At 52.8% G+C, this 19,364-nt stretch overlaps 1 protein-coding gene across 3 annotated transcripts in view; it reads left to right on the forward strand.

Moving 5' to 3' along the window:
* Positions 1 to 19,364, forward strand: part of TTC28 (tetratricopeptide repeat domain 28) — a 132,294-nt gene that overhangs the window by 49,304 nt on the left and 63,626 nt on the right. The window contains exon 1 of one of the 3 annotated variants that reach the window (XM_081892873.1): positions 13,076 to 13,201. The exons of the other annotated variants lie outside the window; for them this stretch is intronic. Coding sequence (XP_081748999.1) covers positions 13,175 to 13,201 — 27 coding nt within the window. The 5' untranslated portion in view covers positions 13,076 to 13,174. Of the gene's footprint in view, positions 1 to 13,075; positions 13,202 to 19,364 lie in introns of those variants that run through there. 3 annotated transcript variants of the gene reach the window in all.

Raw genomic sequence — 19,364 nt, forward strand, 5'->3', positions numbered from 1 at the left:
AGGACAAAATATCTGTTCAGTGATTTTAAGCAGTGAAAATCTAAAGCAAAGATTGTTTCCATTGGGACTAGGCTGAAGGCCAAATGATGCTTTAAGCAGGAGGGCTTCCACAATGGGATCTCTGGGTACTTTGACTGGCTCTGGTCTGGGGGCTGAATTGAATGGGGCAGTGGTGTTCTGGTCTTCAGTGCATTTTCTCCCTCCAGCTGCTTGTTCCAGAATCTCCCATGTGAGGATCTTGCTCCTGTCGTTGTCGGAGTGATCCTTGCATGTGTCCCCATTACATGTCAGACCCTCCAAGTGCCCCTGTTTTCCAGGGACAGTCCTGGATTTACAGAAGCTGTCCCGGTTTCTGATTTGATCCTGGCATACCCTGCTTTTCCTTAGGACGTCCCTATTTTTATCAGAGAATTATTGACGGGTATGGAATTATTTGACCCCCAAGCCAAGGAGCTATACAACCTTCAGAAGACATCTGAAGTCAGCCCTGTATAAGGAAGGGGTTTTTTTTAATGTTTAATGTTTTATTATGTTTTTATATATGTTGGATGCCCAGAGTGGCTGGGGCAACCCTGTCAGATGAGCCAGGTATTATGGAAAAGAATGTCCCTATTTTCACTGGAGAAATGTTGGACAGTATGGTGGATGGAGCTGTGCTCTTTCTTAATGGTTGGGAATGCCTTTTACCAGCTGCAGCGGGAATGCCAACTATGGCCACCCTTGGGCAGAGATGATCTGGCCATAGTGATTCATGCACTTCAAGATGACTTCTTCTTCTTCTTCTTGCATAATCTAAACATTAGGAAGAACTTCCTGACAGTAAGAGTCCAACCCCCTGCCAAGCAGGAAACACCATCAGAGCACTCCTGACATATGGTTGTCAAGCCTCTGCTTAAAGACCTCCAAAGAAGGAGACTCCACCACACTCCTTGGCAGCAAATTCCACTGTCGAACAGCTCTTACTGTCAGGAAGTTCTTCCTAATGTTTAGGTGGAATCTTCTTTCTTGTAGTTTGGATCCATTGCTCCGTGTCCGCTTCTCTGGAGCAGCAGAAAACAACCTTTCTCCCTCCTCTATGTGACATCCTTTTATATATTTGAACATGGCTATCATATCACCCCTTAACCTCCTCTTCTCCAGGCTAAACATGCCCAGTTCCCTTAGTCGTTCCTCATAAGGCATTGTTTCCAGGCCTTTGACCATTTTGGTTGCCCTCCTCTGGACACGTTCCAGTTTGTCAGTGTCCTCCTTGAACTGTGGTGCCCAGAACTGGACACAGTACTCCAGGGGAGGTCTGACCAGAGCAGAATACAGTGGCACTATTACTTCCCTTGATCTAGATACTATACTCCTATTGATGCAGCCCAGAATTGCATTGGCTTTTTTTAGCTGCCGCGCCACACTGTTGGCTCATGTCAAGTTTGTGGTCAACCAAGACTCCTAGATCCTTTTGAACAAGAACCTATCCTTGTTCAAGGAGGAACTCCATCCTCTGACTAGACCCAGGACTGGAAATTGGAAGAGGCGCCTGGGTCCCTCCAACAGCTCACTTGTTGCAAAAAGATGAACTGGAGGGGGGAGTTCCTGGTGGTTCCTCTCTGAGGGCTTTGAGATGCATTGGGAGGCAAATGAACCCTTAAAAGGGTGTGTGGAGGCCCCAAGGAAGGCACAGGGTGGCAAATAACTGCTTTGCAATGAGGAAAATGGTGTTTTCTGGACAAATGAAAAGAAACCAGGGCTGGAAGAACCTGTGGGAAGATCTAGTGGTGAAGGAGCAGCACTGGGGCTCCAGTGGAGGGGGGGAGGCACCAGTGGTTTCTGCCCCACTATTTCCATGGTCTGTTCAAGAGTGGCTGAACACTGGTTGGCAGGCAGGGGTATGATGTCACTAGTGGCAGAAGATCCCTCCCCCTGTCCCCAGGCTCCGCAAGCTTGTTCGCAGCCAGATGTATATGTGCTGGAAGGGAGCTGCCATCCCTGGGAAGGCAGGAGGAAGGGAAACGGGATCAGTCTCCTTCCCAGCCAGCTGCCAAGGCCTTTTCTCCTCCCTCCTGATGCTCCAGCCTTTGGGGCTGCTGCTGCTGCTGTGTCAGTTCAGCGCTTGGGAGTCGTCTGTCCAGAAGACCTGAGTCAGCATTGTTCTCCTTCCTGCGTCGCTCTGGGAACAAGACAGAGCAAAACTCTGTTTTATTTTGCTCTCTGTCTGGGTGATTTACAGCCTGGGCTTCTCTGGCCCTGCCAGGCGGTTCCTGTGTGTGTTGCTTTTGGAAGGACTACACCAGGGGACCTCTTGGGTCACTGCCAAGCTGCCCATGCCAGTCAGGACTTGGGCCTGAGTGTCTGAGTTTGCTTGATTCTTCAATTGCGCATCCTGAACAAAGACAGGTTTCTGTCTGCAGGTGAGAGGAAGAGAGCTTCCAGGCAATAGTCCTGTTAAATTGAAATGAAGAGAAGGCAGGAAGATCTGGGGCTGCAGCAACTGACCGCTGGCCCATGTCATGAGAAGGACTAAACAGGTTGTGGCGATGGGGCCAAGGGGCAGAGCACAGTGTCTTTGGCCAGTCTGTGGACCCCACCCGCTCCCTCCCTTTGCATTCTTGACTCTTTCAGAGTCTTAATTCGTCATCTGTACAGGAGGCCTAGTGTTTGGATTGTCCAGCACTGCACCCCCTGGATGGTGAAGGTGTCTGGTTGAGGAAGCCATATGGGTGTTTCAAGGCATTCATGGAAGAGGCTGTTGTGTGTGTGTTGAGGGCCCCTGGGCAGATGCCACCGTCACCCCCTTCTTTGCTCATTTTGGAAGGGGTCCTGTGTGTTGCCTCCGTCTCTGAAGATCTCAGAGCGATTGAAGCCAGTATTACTTCTCTTCCAGGCTGCTTATAGAATCATAGAATTGTAGATTTGGAAGGGACCCCCAAGGGTCATCTAGTCCAACCCCCTGCAGTGGAGGAATCTAAACTAAAGCATCCATGACAGGTGGCCATCCAACCACTGCTTAAAAACCTCCAAGCGAGGAGAGTCCACCACCTCCTGAGGGTGTCCAGTCTACTGTGGAGCATCTCTTCCTTCAGAAAGTTCTTCCTGATGTTGAGTCGGAATCTCCTTTTTTGTAACTTGAAGCCATTGGTTCAAGTTCTGCCCTCAAGAGCAGGAGAAAATAAGCTTGCTCTGAGGTTGCGGTGCTCAACTTGCTTTATTGGTCGAGGGAGCTGGCGTACAGCTTCCGGGTCATGTGGCCAGCAGGACTCAGCATGACTTCTGGCGAGCTTTTTACCTTCGCGCCAGAGTGGTACCTATTTATCTACTTGCATTTTGACGTGCTTTCGAACTGCTAGGTTGGCAGGAGCAGGGACTGAGCAATGGGAGCTCACCCCGTTGCAGGGATTCGAACCGCCGACCTTCTGTTCGGCAAGTCCTAGGCTCTGTGGTTTAACCCACAGTGCCACCCGCGTAGCTTTGACCACAAACCTGGTCAGGGAGGGAGTGGGGAGTGTTGGGTTGAATTGTGTCTGGAGGTAATGCAGGGGCCATGCCCTGTTGTGCACCTGGGCAGCAGGTGAGGGTTCTCCCCTTGGGTGGCTCTTCCAAGAGAAAATGCTCAGAGGCTGTAGCTGCAGGAGCAGCAGCATCTGCCAAAGGGTAGCAGACGTCTTCCGCAAGCTTGGATCTGTGCATGAGAGAGACAGACAGATGGACAGACAGATCATTGGCATGTCCCATATTCTGTGGCATTAAACTGCTTATGCCTAAACTTTCAGTAAATGCCAATGGACTCAAGGCACACATGGCAAAAATGCTGCAGATGCTGGGACGTTCCCTGTCAGCTTGGCAATACTTTCCCCAAGAGAGGCGCTTGGTGACCCTTGTTGCCCTGTTCAGGGTCTGATAAGGCCCTGGGCCTGGTCCTCTTTTCAGGAGGGGGGGGCACAGGCCAGGGCACCAGTCCTCTTGCCCTGCACCCACAGCTGCTTCTTAGGAATGGCCTCCTTAGTGAGGATAGGGGGAGCTAGCTGCTCTCAGCGTGGTTTTCTGTATAAATTGGGACTGGTTTGGCAGAGTGTTTAGCCATGGCTACTGCACAGAAGTTTCCCCCATGGACAGGAGGGAGGTTTCATGTGGATTGGGATGAATGGGGCGCTGCAGTGGTCACTCGCATCTTCCTGATGTCTTCCCAGCAGAGTCTGCAGGCGGACAGCGGGCACTTTCTCCTTCCTAGCTTGCAGCTAGCCACCTTGCTTCTCCTTGCAGATCAGTAAGAGAAGACTCTGCAGCAGAGGAGCCTGAGAACGGTTGCTGGCTGTTACAGGATCCTGTGCAGAACCCCTTGGGGAAGGACGAGCAGAATGGATGTTGTAACCTCCATATGTTTCCAGAGCGTGGAGGAGAATTTTGAATAGACAAAACAGATCTTTTGCAATACAATAGTTTTATTGTGCAGCCTTTTGAGGAAGGGAGAGCTGAGCAAAGCTTACCTTTCCTTCAGTCCATTTGCATTGGAAACAAGCAGCCCAGCTCCACAGCAACTACAGGGAGCTGCCCACCTGCAGGACGAGGAGGAGGAGGCCTTCTGCTCTTAGGTTTCCGTTTTGCTGTGTTCTCCTTTCAGACACTCCATGTGAATGGAGAATGTTCTCCTCACCACAGTTGTGAGGGCTGAGATTTCTGCAGCTGCTCAATTGGGGAGAAGCAATGAAGAACCGAAATGGCCACTGGGAGGATCAGAGATGCATCAAAGGCTTGTTCAGCAAAGGGAGTATGTTGTGGGCTTGCAGTTGTGTTTGCGTACTTCGTATGGCCCTCAAACCACACCCATCTTAGTACTCCCCCCTGTAAATTTGGGTTTACTTGATATGGGGGAGTTGTGGGAAAGTGGGCTCCAAATTGCTCCACTTCAGGTCATAGGTGATTAGTTTTAGGCGTTTGGGGAGGGGGCTCAACTGTCACTTTCATTTCTTTTCCCACTGTGCTTGCAACTCTTTCCAGTATGCTTTGCCTTCCCTGTGGTTTTCTTTGGATCTCTCAGATTTACACAAAACCAGAAAACTGCACAAGCAAACCATGTTTTACATTTCTCCAGCAGATATTGCACAACAATCCGAGAAATGTTTACTGAGAATTTATAGCTGCCTTACTGTGTGCTTTTACACACTTGTTGGATGGGGGAAACTAAAAAAACAACCCCCCACACCTGAGGTGTAGCTGTCTCTGCCCAACTGGAAGTTCCTATTCGTGTACCAAAGTGAGCGGGTTTGGACTGCTAGAGTCCAATCTGAATGTGGGGAGAAGCACAATAATAGCTAAACAATGCTCCATTGTGGACAGGCCTTGAGAAAAAAATCAGAGCATGGGGTGGTTTTGCCTGCTTTTAGCCAGCAGATGTGATTCAGTATCCCTGGACATTACTCCTGTTTCTGGAGAAAGTTGCCTCACTTTGGACTCATCCACACTTACCTTTGCTCTGTGCTTTGTAGGCACACCTCTGGGCTTTCCAGGTCTGTCCATGCCTGAGCAGTGTTGGGTTTTTCCCCCTAATGAAGCTTAACCCTGGGGAAACTGCATTTTACTGCTGAATCAGAGCAAACGGCAGTTGGGTTTTCTGCAGACGACCCCTCTGAGATGCCAGCAGGACTGGGTTTAATGGGCAAATGGGGCGGATTTGAATGAGCCAGGTGTCAGGGAGTGGGTGCTGTTGTTGGGGTCTGCAGACCCACTTCTTTGAGGCTAAGAGGGAGTGAGTGAGTGAGTGAGTGAGTGAGTGGACTGCTGCTCTCTCCGAGGACTGGAGTGGCACTTGTTGGTTATTTGTACCTACTCACCTGTGTGATTCTTAGTGAACAGCCAGAGAACTCCCTCTCACCTTTGCAGAGCGGATAAAGGCAAGGTAGGGCAGGATGCTCAAGCAGGTGCTTCTCAACCATAGAGAACCTTGGGCGGCTTCCCGGTGGGCTTTGGGCCTCCGCCTGCCTGATGTCTCCTCGTTTAGCAGCCCCACTTTCTAGGCCAACCACAGCCTTGTTGCACCCATCCCAGCAGCTGCAACCGCCACCTCTTGCACGCTGCGTAGAAGGGGCTGGGAGACAGATCATTGGCATGTCCCATATTCTGTGGCATTAAACTGCTTATGCCTAAACTTTCAGTAAATGCCAATGGACTCAAGGCACACATGGCAAAAATGCTGCAGATGCTGGGACGTTCCCTGTCAGCTTGGCAATACTTTCCCCAAGAGAGGCGCTTGGTGACCCTTGTTGCCCTGTTCAGGGTCTGATAAGGCCCTGGGCCTGGTCCTCTTTTCAGGTGTTAGGGTGTGGGGAGGAGGGAGGTCTCCTAAAGGAGAAGGAAATTAGAAAGTGAGATAAAAGGTTGACATTGTTATCAAACATAAATCAATAAATAGATAGATAAGATAGATAGATAGATAGATAGATAGATAGATAGATAGAGGAAAGATGTTACAGGTGAGCGTGAGGAAAGAGTCCTGGCCATTTGGGGGAAAGAAAGGATAAAGTGCAAGTTAAGTATGAAAGGATAACGGGGGAGAAGTTGTTGAAGGAGCTAAGTCAAAATACTTTGAGAGGCACATGGGGTGGGAAGGGAAATGTATGAAAGAGTCAACCTTTTCCATTCAGAGCCTCTGAATGAACAAATTCTGCATAAAGAGGTGGGCCAAAATACCTCCAAAGCAAAATGTCTGTAGTTAGGTTTGAGGAAAGCTGAGCTAGAAATGGTGTGGCAAAGAATTTAGAAATTTACAAAGATGGATCCGATGCCAGTAGAAAATGTTGGTAATTGCAGAGCTCTGATTCCACCCACCTGCCCCCATTTTGAGACTGGCGGGCCTCGGTAATTTCCATCCATTTTCTTTTTTGGGAAGTCTGAGATCCCCTATGATAAAGGCAGCTTTCCTCTTCCAAATCTCCATTTGCCCTTGGCTGGGGGCTGCCCGCTCTCCACGGACAGGCATCTTGACCTCCCGGCTTCGTGTCTGCCAGAAGAGGGTCTTGGAGGCCCACTGACCCCTCTACTGCCTCCTTTCCATTTTTTCTAGGCAGGACAAAGCCCAGCGCCCTTCCTCAGAGAATCCCAGCAACAGAGCATCAAGGAAGAGGGGCATCTCTGGAACATATAAAGATGTGACTTGCCCTTCTCCTGTGCAGCCTGTGAAATAGTTAAGTTTGATGAAGTGCTAATGAAGAATTATGGAGTTATTTGTTTGACTTTGTCACTCGGGGCTCTTTGCAAATGAGACTATTCATCTCACAGTGCAGCCAGTCGTGTTTCTTAAAGGGAATTAATTAATGCCGTTTGTCTTCCTACCCAGATCTCCGGTTCTTCTTCTTCCCAGGCCTGGTCTGCCATCATGCCAGCCACCCTGCTGTTCTTTCTCAAATGGTTTCTTCTCTTCTGCAGTTTCACTTGTGGGTGGCCACTTTTATCTGATCACCCACACACTTCCAACTAACTCCCTTGGGTGCCTGAAAGAGCTGGCGGGGGGGGGGTTGTTTCCTTTGGAAGGGGCCATGTGTGGGAAGGGTCATTCCAGGGCCAGCTCCCAGCCATGAGGCTGATGGCTTGGCAAGTTCTCAGGTCTCTCTCCTCCCCTTGCTGGCAGCAGGCTCTCTTTCTCGGCCCCTCCTCACTGGCCAAATGCCCCCCAAGTCCATTAAAGGAGGAGGAGGCATGTCGCTTTGTTGATGGAGGTTCAAGGCATAGTGGAAACTGAACCAGGCACTGAACGGTCTTCAGACGGAGCAGAGAAAGGCAGAGTCTGCAACTGACAGGACCATGTGCCCTGAGGATCTAGCTGTCACAACGCCCAGCAGAGGCTGTCAAGTCTTGATGCTGAAACCATTGATGATCAGGTTGATCCCCTGATGAATGGTTGGGGTCAGCTATGGACTTTTGACTGGAAGTGAATTGGTGGCCTCTGCAGTTGCTAACTGCTGAGGTTCCCCTAGCAAATGGAGCAGGTCTCCTGGCAAGGGCTGCCACGGTCTTCTTCATCTAGCCCCTTCTGGCCACTGAAAGCTTTCTGATGTGGTGGGCACAAACGTGAGCCCCATGGATCCCCTGGGTATGCCTCAGAGATGCTGTGCAAGTAGAAGAAGCCACATTTCCTTGTTGTCTGCACGGACAAAAATGGATGTGTCGTTTTCCAGCAAAGGTCTGGGAGAAGCACAGGTGGGAAACATGCAGCTGTGTCGCTGGATGCGTGTGCGCATGCATTCATGTGGCAGTGCTGAGCGGCTTTCCCTCTCGTCCTGCAGCAGGTGGAGCTTATTGTCTGTCCACTGAACAATGCAGGTATTTGATGGCTGAGTGGTTGTGCACGGGGTTTGGGTGTGGTGTTATTTCTGGCATTTGGAAGAAGCTGTGCCCCCCAGGCAGCTAAGAGCTGGTGTGTGTGTGTGTGTGTGTGAGAGAGAGAGAGAGAGAGACAGACAGACAGACAGACAGACAGACGACGGACAGAAAGATGCAGAGAAAGACAGACAGACAGACATTGATGTCTGCCTGCAGTTGCAGGCACAGAGGTGGGGGAAGGAAGGCTTTCCCCCTTGTCTTTGAACATCCCCGATCTTTACAGTTTCAGACTATACATTTCTGCATGTCTAGATGTGGTCCTCTCTGTTGATAGTTAAAGCAATGGGGTTGGGGTTGCCTGGCAACCACAGGGAGAACTAGGAGGAGGGAGGGAGGAGCTGTAGCAGAGAGAGAGAGAGAGAGAGAGAGAGAGAAGCAGCAGAAGAAGGAAGGAAGGAAGGAAGGAAGGAAGGAAGGAGTCCCTGCATGGTTAAGCCACCTCCATCCCACCCACATGGAGCAGAGCTGCCCCCCACTTTTTCTGGTGCCACCAGGGGCCTGCTCCTATCACCCCCACTGTGGTGAAAGCTGCATTTGTGAATTTCATTTCTTGCTTCTTCGTGACCTTTGCTTGTCCACCCCATAATGTGGCATTTCCTGGACTGAGCTTAGGTTTCCTCAGGTGGGTGTTGACAACTGCCTCACTATAACCATGGGCTCTGTGGAGACTGCCCAGCCCTGGGGTCTGACCCTTTGACTGACCCAAGCTGGGCTGAAAGCCAAAGCCTCTTTCTCCGTGCATGAGGGCAGAAGCTCCATGGGGTCAGGTGGAGTTTCTGCACTGGGAGTGGTTCTTGACCCACATCTTGATCAGATTAAATGTTTCCATGGCAACAGGATGTGTGCTTTCTAGGAATGGAGGAGAGGGGCAGTTATGATGGGGCGGTTGGGGGGAGGGAAGGAGTCCTTCCAAACAATGCATTTTCTGTTCAGCATCCTAAAAATTTCAGCGAGGTAACCAAAGCCTCTTAAAAATGGGGTCACAATTAATGTGGCTCATAAAATCCATCGCCTTCTCCCCGAAGATGTCGCATTTTGGGCCTCCAATGAAAACAGAAGTTAAAATCCATTTCCTGTCAAGTGAACCGCAGGAATGAACCGGGTGCCTGGGGACTCTACCATAAATAATTCACAGGCACAACATCACATTAAAATAATGCTGCTGAGCTCAGGATACAAGCCCTCACCGGCCAGGAAATTCCAATTTTCCCACTCCAGCCTCTCTCCTGAAGCTGAAGCCCTCTCAAGGCAGGTCGTGAGACTGCTGCGGTGGGAGGGAGCAGGAGGGCACCCCTTACCCTACAGGCCATGAAGGAGGGTGTCCCTCTTGGCCCTCGCTCCCCAGAAAACAGCTCCACCCTGCCGGGACAGCACCTTCTGGGGCAGCAGGGAACTGAGCCTCCCTTGGATGCCATCAAATTCCAACTCCCATTGGTCAGTGTGGCTACCTGGGTGACCGCAGGGTCAGCCGCCATCCCTCAGTCCCCGTGGGCAAGATTGCTGCCAGCATGGGGCTTCTCCCAGAGTGGCTTTCCCCCCAGACCATAGAATGGTAGGGTTGGAAGGTCATGCAAGGCCAATCTAGTCCAATCCTCTGCAGTCCAGGAGGCTCTTGCCCAACGTGGGGCTCAAGCCCATGACCCTGAGATTAAGAGTCTCATGCTCAACAAACTGAGCTTTCCCAACTTCTTTAGCTCTGTTCACTTGTGCATGTCGGCAGCTTCCCAAGGCCTTCCAGCTGTGCCTTTGTGCCTTGAGACCTCTCCAGCCCTTCCTCAGGGTATTCTGAGGTCTGGCCAGCTGGCCTTCTCTGCCAGGGCTCTCAGGCTGGATTCTAGCCCATCCCTGGTTGCACCCAAACCTCAGCTTTTCCAGGATGGCTGTACCGAGTGCAAGAGCAGGATGTGACCTTACCCCATGGGAAGGTCTTGTGGTGGCCTCTTGTGGCCTTGCGCTCATCTGCCCTCCTTCCTCCCCGGAGTCAGCTGCACCCCGTAGCTCTTGGCTGGCCTCTGATCTGCTCAGAAGATCGTCAGGATTTCCTGCAAGCCCAGAGTGACTCAAGGGCAGGTCAGGGCAGCTTTGCAAGGAGAGGGAATTCAGAAAGCCAAAGACCATTGTGAACATTTCTCTTGAAAGCAGGATAGAGATGAGACCCAGGGAGTTTATAGGATTCTGCCCTTCCTGTTTTGGCTGTGATTCTAAAATGGTCTTAGCAGAAGGGACGATCAGAAGTGGGGATCCACAAGGTCGTTTCTCTTCTCTTCGCTTTCCATGTTGTACAGTGACCCTTTCAGGGAGAGGCAGAGTTTCCCAGAGCTCTTTCTCAAATCTTTCTTTCTCTGTGTGTTTCGCATCTGTTGGGGTCATTCTGAGTGCTGCAGCGACCAAGACCTCCCCATCCTGTTCTCTTAGCTGCAGGGGAGGGAGGGAGGGCTGTGCTGTGCTGCGCTGCGCCGTGCTGTGGCAGCCCCTGCCTCCTCTTCCAGGGGCATCATCAGTAGCAAGCAGGGAGGCGATTCTCTATTGCAACAAGATTAAGCTTAATCCTGCATTAACCTATTTGATCATTTTGCAGCCCAGCTGAATAAATTGCAATTAATGGCAGGCACCTGGAGCCCTGTGATAATCCTGTGTGTGAGTGCATGTGAGAGAGTGAGCAGCCTCCCCTGCAGCAGCCCTTCAAGCCCACCAGCCTGGCAGTTGGTGATAAATGCTGCTGGCACAACTTTTATCTCCAGGCAGGGTGCTCTGCACCTCCTTGAACCAAGTGACACAACATCTCTCTAATTAGTGCTAAGCGGGGAGTTTTCCCCAGCCTCTCTTGCCCTGTCAGATGGGGAATTTTCCAGATAAACTGACCCTCATTTTGCAAAGGCCTGTCTCTGGATTATACCCCTGAGAAAAGAGCTTTATTCTGCCTGGATAAGCAAAGTATTTTTTCCAAAGTGATTTGCAGCCTTTTGAAGTGAGTCACCCTATACAGAGCCCAGATAGCCTCTGTGCAGCCAGACAGAGGCTTCATGGCCAATGGGGAGCTGGAGGGAGAGGCAGCCCCTTCTCCCACTTGCCTTTAAAGCAATGTTGAAAAAACAGGCTGGGCCTCACTTTTTACTTGAATGGGTGGTAAGTCATGGGTTAAAATGGATGAAGAAACTGACAGGCTGAGTGTTGGAACAAGGTGCTGCTAGGGCATGCATGCATGGGGACTTGTTTAGCTTGGCATGCGCACCTTGAAAACACTTTTAATTGTTTTTAAAATACACATTTCTTGAAATACCAGATTTGCACAAAACAGCAGTGAACAATTGGTCAAAAACACGTGTTGCTCCAAGAAAGGCAAGCTTTTGCAATTGTTTGCACGAAATGTGGTCTCTTCCTTTCCCACCTCCTGTGCTTGCAAGGAGAAATTGTTACTTTTAATTTTAATATAGCTGTTTTGTGCAAAAGCACTTCTGTGCAAAGAGCTGTTTTAAAAATAAAAGCACAATGAATGTGCCTTCACCAACAATGGGCCATGAAGAGCCACCTGCATCCCTTTCTTTGCAGGATTCGGGGCAAGAGATGGCACCCAGCAAAACTGTCACCCCCAATGGAAAAAGCCCCGCCCACTCCATGTGCTTCAGCAGCACTTTTCTATGGGATTTTCTTACTTTAGCAGATTATCCATAGATTGGGAAAATCCGGATTTAGTGGGGGAAAGTGCTGTCTGCCACTTTGATGCTGAGGATGACACAAGGAGCTCCGGCTATACAAAGGGGGCTGAGCCCCACCCAGTTGTGCTGCGGGGAGCAGCTGGGGCTTGGCTCCCCATCCTGGCCTCTGAGGGCAGCTGGAAGGGGACCGGCGGGGGGGCAGGTCCTTGTGGGCAGGTGGGCGCCGGAGAAGCCAGGCCTGGGCCTGGGAGAAGCTGCCTTGGGGAAGCCCCCTGGGGCTGCCCGCTCTGCTTTTACAGGAGGTGTTTGCACAACAGCCATCGTAGCCCTGGAAAACTAGACAGTGGGAACGTGTGGCTTTGCTAGGGAGACGAAAGAGGTTTCTTTTGTGCTGGGCCGGACTCTTTCCTTTGTTCGGCTCGGCCCCGATGCCGGGCTCCCCTCGGGAGCTGCGCTTGGCAAGCCGGCGCGAACCTGGGCGGGAGGCAGCCTCGGGTGCGCGGGCCCCGCTTGCCCAGGCGGCGCTGCCGGGGACGCGGCTGGGCGCCGTCCCGAGGCGGCGAGGCGGCTTCCCCGACTCCGCAAAGGGAGGGCTCCGGAGCGGCGAGCACTAGGGCCCGGGAGGCGCCCCGCTCCCGAGCTGGAGCAGGCGGGCTGCGCGGAGCGAGGGAAGGAAGTCATTAGTGCGGCGGCGGCGGCGGCGGCGGCGGAGAAGGAGAGGCAGCGCCGCGGGCTGGCCGGGGCGTGGATGTGGGGCTCGGGCCGGCGGGCGCTGCTGCTGCTGCTGCTGCTGGGGGCTGTTCTGCGCGCAGGGCCCGGAGCCCCGCGGGGGCGCGCGGTCCGTGGGGCTTTCCTGCGGGCCGGGCTCGGCGGCGGCGGGGCTTGCATGGCCGCGGCAGGGAGGGCGGCTTCCCGGCGCGGCCGCCGCCCCTCGCCCTCCGGCCTGCCTGGCGCTCTGCGGAGGATGCCGCGCCTCCCGGACTCCCCGCGCGGCCGCCCAGCGGCGCGCTCCGGCCCCCGGGCGCCGTGAGCCGGAGCTGTCCCGCCCCGAGGGCAGGCAGGAGGCAGCATGAGTGCCGCTGCCCGAGCCCTTGAGCCCGCCGCCAGCAGCGCCAGCCCCGTCCCGGCTTGATGCTCAGGAGCCCGGCTGTACAAATATGATGAAATGGCAGCCCCGGAAGAAGGTGAGCGCGCGCGGCCCCGGCAGGAGACTGGGGAGGGGGCTCGTCCCGGGGCATCTCCCCCCGGGGGGGGGCTGGTGTGGGGAGGTGGCTAAAGCGGCAAGGGGGGCCCTGCTGCCCGGACTCCGCGCCTGGCTGGGAGGGTCCTGTCATCCGCTGGCCGGTGCTCCTTCCTTCCCTGCGGGGAGACGGGGTGGGGAGGCGCTTTGCCCCGCCACGTGGGGAGCGGATGCCCCCCTGGACCCGTCTCGGTGCAGCCTTGTCCGCTGCGCACGTGCCAGGCGGCTGCCCTTCTGTGTGCCACTGCGGTTGTGCTGGGCTGCTGCTGCTGCTTTGAGCTCACGTCTCAGCTGGCAGTAAATCTCCCTCTTTCAGGCCATTTCCTTATATGGCCGCTTTGTTGGAAGTAGAGTTTCCTAAGCTGATCGTCCTTCTGCAGGCAGCGCCAGCCAACTGTGGCGCTGGGTGGGGAAGGGACGGCTGCTGTGGGTGATGGGGGCTCCTGGGGTTCCCAGGGCGGCTCGCTGCTTTACCTGGATGGCTCACCGCTGAGCAACAGGACCCGTCAGTCCCCTGTGCTGCATATTGCAGCTGTGCTGGCCACCAGATATCGCTCTTCCCTGGTACTCTGCTGTGCCACGGAGCTGGCGCAACCAGGGCCATTGCCTATCTTTGCTTGCCAGGGTCTTCCTGCCTTTTGCCTCAGTGCGGGAGTTGGGAAGGGGCAGGCGGGCGGGCGCCCTTTCTCACACCCATGCACACACCCTGCCTGCCTGCCTGCCTGCCTGCCTTCCCACCCACCCTCCTCTGGCAGTGCCCTCTCCACCTCTCCAGCATGTTTGTCAAAGCCTGTTTTTGTCATTCGGTGGAGCTGGCCGAGTCAAGTCCTGTGGTTTGCGCTTTGGACCCCCCCTTTGGGCTGCAATTGCAGAAGCCTTGACTCAAACTGCTGAAATATTATTCTTGGCAGCTGGAAGAGGCTCTTCGAAGTGTCGGGGTTCTCTCTGCAGGATCGGTTCACCCAGGCGATGCTTAATCACAAAACCAGAGGCTGGAGTTTGTTCTTTGTGCTCACGTCTCAGCCACAATCCTCACCAGGGCTGGTTCCACCCTCTGCCGGAGAAAGATCACTTTGCTCTTGGCCTCGGCTATCAAATGTCTCCTGAATCTGCTTGGTCTGTGAGATGATGGAAACACTCCCTCTCCATTTGCTCAGACACAGCAGGAAAGAGCTCCCTGGCACAGGCGGTTGGCAGCCCCCGCGGCATTTGTGGCGTGAAAGGGGCTGCCTGCTCGGCTTCAGACTAAGAGTGGTGCCAGGACGGTGCCATCTGTGATGCCAACCAATAGCACTTGACCGTTGTTCCCACACCATTTGGCTCTGAGGTGAGGCCCAGACGCTTGCCTGGTAAGCCCAAACACGGTCAGCTCTGAGCTGCTCCAAAGGGCTGTCTTCTCTGCCCCACTCCTCTTGTGGGTTGCTTGCTCTCCATAGTTTTACAGGAGCCTCTTTGTTTGGGGGGCGGGGATGGCAAGGGAAGGCTGGCAGGTGGGGAGAGTGTACCGTAAATGCCCATGCGTTTGGAGCTGGTGGTTCTGGCGTGGGCACCCTATGGAAAGCACGCCTCTTCTGTTTGTAACCAGTTATGCCACTTTCATCAATACCACACCATGCAGTATCCCTTAAAGGCAAGAATAGATGGGCACCAACCCCCTGCCCCCAAGATGGCCCCTGGGGAGCTGGCCTTGAAAAAGGAGTGGTCTTGTTTCAGAGTTGCCCCTCCTTGTGGTACATGTAGCTTCTGGGGGGTTTCAGGCACAGAAGGTGTACAGTGGTATCTCGGGTTACATACGCTTCAAGTTACAGACTCCACTAACCCAGAAATAGTACCTCAGGTTAAGAACTTTGCTTCAGGATAAGAATAGAAATCGTGCGGCGGCAGCGCAGCAGCAGCAGGAGGCCCCATTAGCTAAAGTGGCGCTTCAGGTTAAGAACAGTTTCAGGTTAAGAACGGACCTCCAGAACGAATTAAGTACTTAACTCGAGGTACCACTGTATCCTCTTTTGGCTCATCTTAACCCTTCTCAAGTCTTTCTTTCCCTTGACAGGGTCTTGCGGTTTTGCTTTGGGGTGTGTGTGTGGGGAGAGCTCTGAATCCAGCACTAATTCAAGGAGGTTCCTGCCTTGAATTTTTCTTCCCCTCTCCTGCCGACAACTATAAATAAGAAAAAGAACAGGGAGACAAATTCTTCTTCTTGATTAGTTATTAGTTATTTGCTATCCTGGTTAGCTCAGCTGGTTAGAGTGTGGTGCTTCTAATACCCAAGATTGGAGGCTTGATCCCCATAAGAGACAGCTGCATATTCCTGCATTGCAGGGGGCTGGGTCCCTTCATCATTTGATACGGTAATCTGTTTGGGGTTAACAGGGTGCCCCCCTCCAGGACCACAGCTCCTGTCATCCTTGACCATTAGTCATGCTGGCTGAGGCTCTTGGGGATTTTGGTTGCTGGAAACCACAGGAGGGGAGAGTGCTGTCGTGCTCCGATCCTGCTTGTGGGTTTTCCACAATAGGCCTCTGGTTGGCCCCTGTGAGAACAGGATGCTAGACTAGATGGGCCCCCTTAGGCCTGATCCAGCAGGCTTTTCTTACGCTCTTATGTGATGCCCTCCATATGTTTTGGACTACATTGAGTACCCTTGATATAAACTAAAGGTTCTGTAGTCTCAAGCCTACCCATTCTGAACAGAGGAGAGGTGCAAAAGGCTTCTGTTTGTGTGGCAGTGGCTAATATACGCAGGTTCCCCCCATTGACTGGTGGCAGTGGGTAGGAGGCATGGATGCACCCTTCTGTTTTTGATTTGGCTGCCATTTTGTGTCATGCCATGCCCCACCGGAGCCATTTTAAAAACTGATGCCCATGGTACTTTGGAAAAGAATGCAATTGTACTTAGGAACTATGTGCATTTAGGTTCCTACCTGATTTTGGGATCAATATTTGTCCTTGTCTGCTCCAAAGCCTTGGATTACCCTGGCTGACATTCACTCATCCATGGTATTAAGCAATGTTTGACCTGCAACATCTCCAGATACTTCATAATATTCTGGAGGTAATTGGCCAAGACCTGGTGATTTGTTCTTCTTAGTTTTCTTTGTTGTTGTTGTTGTTTAGTCATTTTGTCGTGTCCGACTCTTCGTGACCCCCTGGACCAGAGCATGCCAGGCACTCCTGTCTTCCACTGCCTCCCGCAGTTTGGTCAGACTCATGTTTGTAGCTTTGAGAACACTGTCCAACCATCTGGTCCTCTGTCGTCCCCTTCTCCTTGTGCTTTCCATCTTTCCCAACATCAGGGTCTTTTCCAGGGCGTCTTCTCTTCTCATGAGGTGGCCGAAGTATTGGAGCCTCAGCTTCAGGATCTGTCCTTCCAGGGCTGACTTCCTTAAGAATGGATACGTTTGATCTTCTTGCAGTCCATGGGACTCTCAAGAGTCTCCTCCAGCACCATAATTCAAAAGCACCACAGCCTGTTTAAACTAAATAAACTAAGGATCCTAGAAACTAAGATAATCCTTAGGAAGCGCAGGAGCCCCTCTTTTCCCTTCTTGAAATTCTGCTCCAGGCAGGGGAGGGGGAAGTGTCTTGTGATGGTCCCAAGGGCCAGCCTGTCAGCATCTTGCACCGCTGCCCTTAGCCGAGCTTGGTTATTTACAGGCAAGTTCTGCATCTGCCCCCAGAAGGGTTATTGATCGGGAGCTGCCTCATTGCTCCAGCGAAGTAGATGTGTGTTTGCTCTCAGTGTGTGAGCCAGATTCTTTTGTGAGAGAAGGAGTTGCCCAGAGTCCCCAGAGCTCACCTTGCCTATATGTGGGGCCTTGTGGTGAGGCGGACAGAGTTGTGACAGTGCATTGGGACTGTCCACTGCTTTGCCTGTGGCTGCAGTTATTCAACTAACATGTTATTCGACATGTTATTCAACAGCAGGAGATGGGATCTCTTGCTTGACCTTCTTCTTGCCAGGGATTGTGCAGCAGGAGGCAACACACCTTGACTCCTCTTCGCACCATTTGTGAAATATTGCAGGCTGGAGAGTTCTGGGTTGTTTTCAAAACCTCTTTCCTCTTGAGATGACAGCTTTGGAGAGAGCTGCTGCTGGCTTTGAGCTGAGTTGCCAGGAGATGGGTGGGGGCAAAGCAGGAAGAGGAGTCCTTGTGGCGGCTGGAGGGGATGCTGCCCCCTTTCTGCTTCCAGTGGCAACCCCTCTGCCATGCAGGTAGCATGGATGTGTGGCCCTCTTGCAAAACCCCTGTGGGTGCCACCTGCCTCTGCTGAGCATCCCCCAGGGTTCTGGCTGCTCCAGCCGTGCCTTGCCCCATCATGATGGAAGCTCTGAGCACCTCCATCAGGGAGCTCCCCTTCTCCCTGAAGAAGAGCACCTACATAAGAGGCTAAGAAAAACCTTGTAGCTGCATTAGGCCAAAGGGGGCCCCTCTAGTCCTGCTCTCATCAAGGCCAACCAGGTGCTTATTATGGGAAACCTGCCAGAAGGGCACAGGGTTGTTGTGCCTCCTTCCTTTTGGGTGCAGCGATATGTCCTCCTGGGTGGGTCCAGGCCATCCCTGGGGCTCCCCGTTTGTCCTCAGGGAAACGGTTGTGTGAAGTTGTGGCATAGACAATGCTTGGTATGGGCATGGATTCTGCCATGTCTCTCTTTTCCCTTCTGTGTGCAGCACACTGGCTCCCCCACAGGTAGCCCTGCTCTCCATCTCCCCTCATTCCCAGCCAGCATAGAAAAGGCTCAGAGCTGCAGCCAAAGGATCTCAGGAGGCCTCCCTTTGGACTGCTTTCCACTTTCTGTGAAGTTCAGGTTTGCTTAGGCTGCCTCACCTTCCTGCCAGGCCCAAGATTCACCAGCCTGGTTTGTGCTTTGAAAATCTCTGGATAGTTAGGTTAACAGAAAAGCCAGAAATGCTGAGAGGAGGTCAAGCGATTTTGTTTCTGGCTCCGTTGCCTTGTAGTGTATTGGAAGCTGAATCCTGCAAATGGCTGTGGCTCCTGAGTGTTGTGGAGATTTCAGAGTGGAGGGGCTGAGCAACACCCTGCTCTGCTTCCCTGCGACTGGCATGGCTGGGGGGGGGGGTGGCTGAACAGGCGGCTCCTCGTTTGTTCCTGTCAGCTGCGGGTGGGGCTTTTGGGTTTGCAAAAAGCCAAATAAGGGGAGGGAGATTGGACTGGGGGCTGAAGGAAAGTCAAGCCTGTGTGCGAATGATGAGCCCGGAGAGGGGAGGGGGGTTTGGGACCCATGAAGGCTGCTGCTGGTGGTGGTCTTGGAGGCTTGACATCTAGATAGGCAATGGAGTCTGGTGTGGGGAAGACTGTCTTTTCTAGGGCTGGTCAACCTGGGAGCAGATTTTCTTCTGCCAGGTCTTTGTTCTGTGCCTCCAGAGTAAACTGAGCTTCATTGCCTACCTGAGAACTGGAGGAGGTCTGAGTTTTGCTTTGTTCTGACTGTGGAGCTTCCCACTGTCCCTGCTTTTGCCCGCATTCTGGATTCTGTGGAACAAATCCTGGCTACTGCCCCACCTGTTTCTCTCCCTGTTTGCCCCCCCCCCCCATCATTTGGTGTTTAATTTTCAAAGAATTTGGAATCCTTATCCTGCCAAATGGTTTTGTGGCAGGCTTGAGGATAATGGTGGTGATTCAAAAAGGCTTTCTCTACCTTGTTTAAATGTCATGTTGATGTTGGCTCTAAGTGAGGAGTGGCCTTGTGACTGACACAAATACCATCCAATCAACACTGTGCAAAGCCACCTTCAGAAGTTCCCACATGTCACACAGCTGTGATGAGGCTCAGGGCTGAAATCAGATGGGATGCCTTCTGGCCAACAGGGGAGGAACTGAGGCAGCACCCAGGCTTCCTTGTGGCACCCTTCTTTCTCTGCAAAGCCTCCTCCGATTTGGGGGCAAGCGCTGCTGTTGCTCCTTAAGGAGAAAAGGTGTGCTTTGGGGGTGGGGAGTCTGTCTGGGGAGTGGCAGGCCTCTCTCGGATGGGCCTTTTGACAGCAGTTCTGCTCCCTTGGAGGAGCAAGTTCTTGCTTTCTTTGCGGGGAGAGCAGAATTGGGCACGTCCTCCCCCCTTGCTCTGAGGCCTTGTCTCTTTCTGCGTG

This window comes from Podarcis melisellensis (assembly GCF_964234715.1).
Source record: "Podarcis melisellensis genome assembly, chromosome: 16".
NCBI lineage: Eukaryota > Metazoa > Chordata > Lepidosauria > Squamata > Lacertidae > Podarcis > Podarcis melisellensis.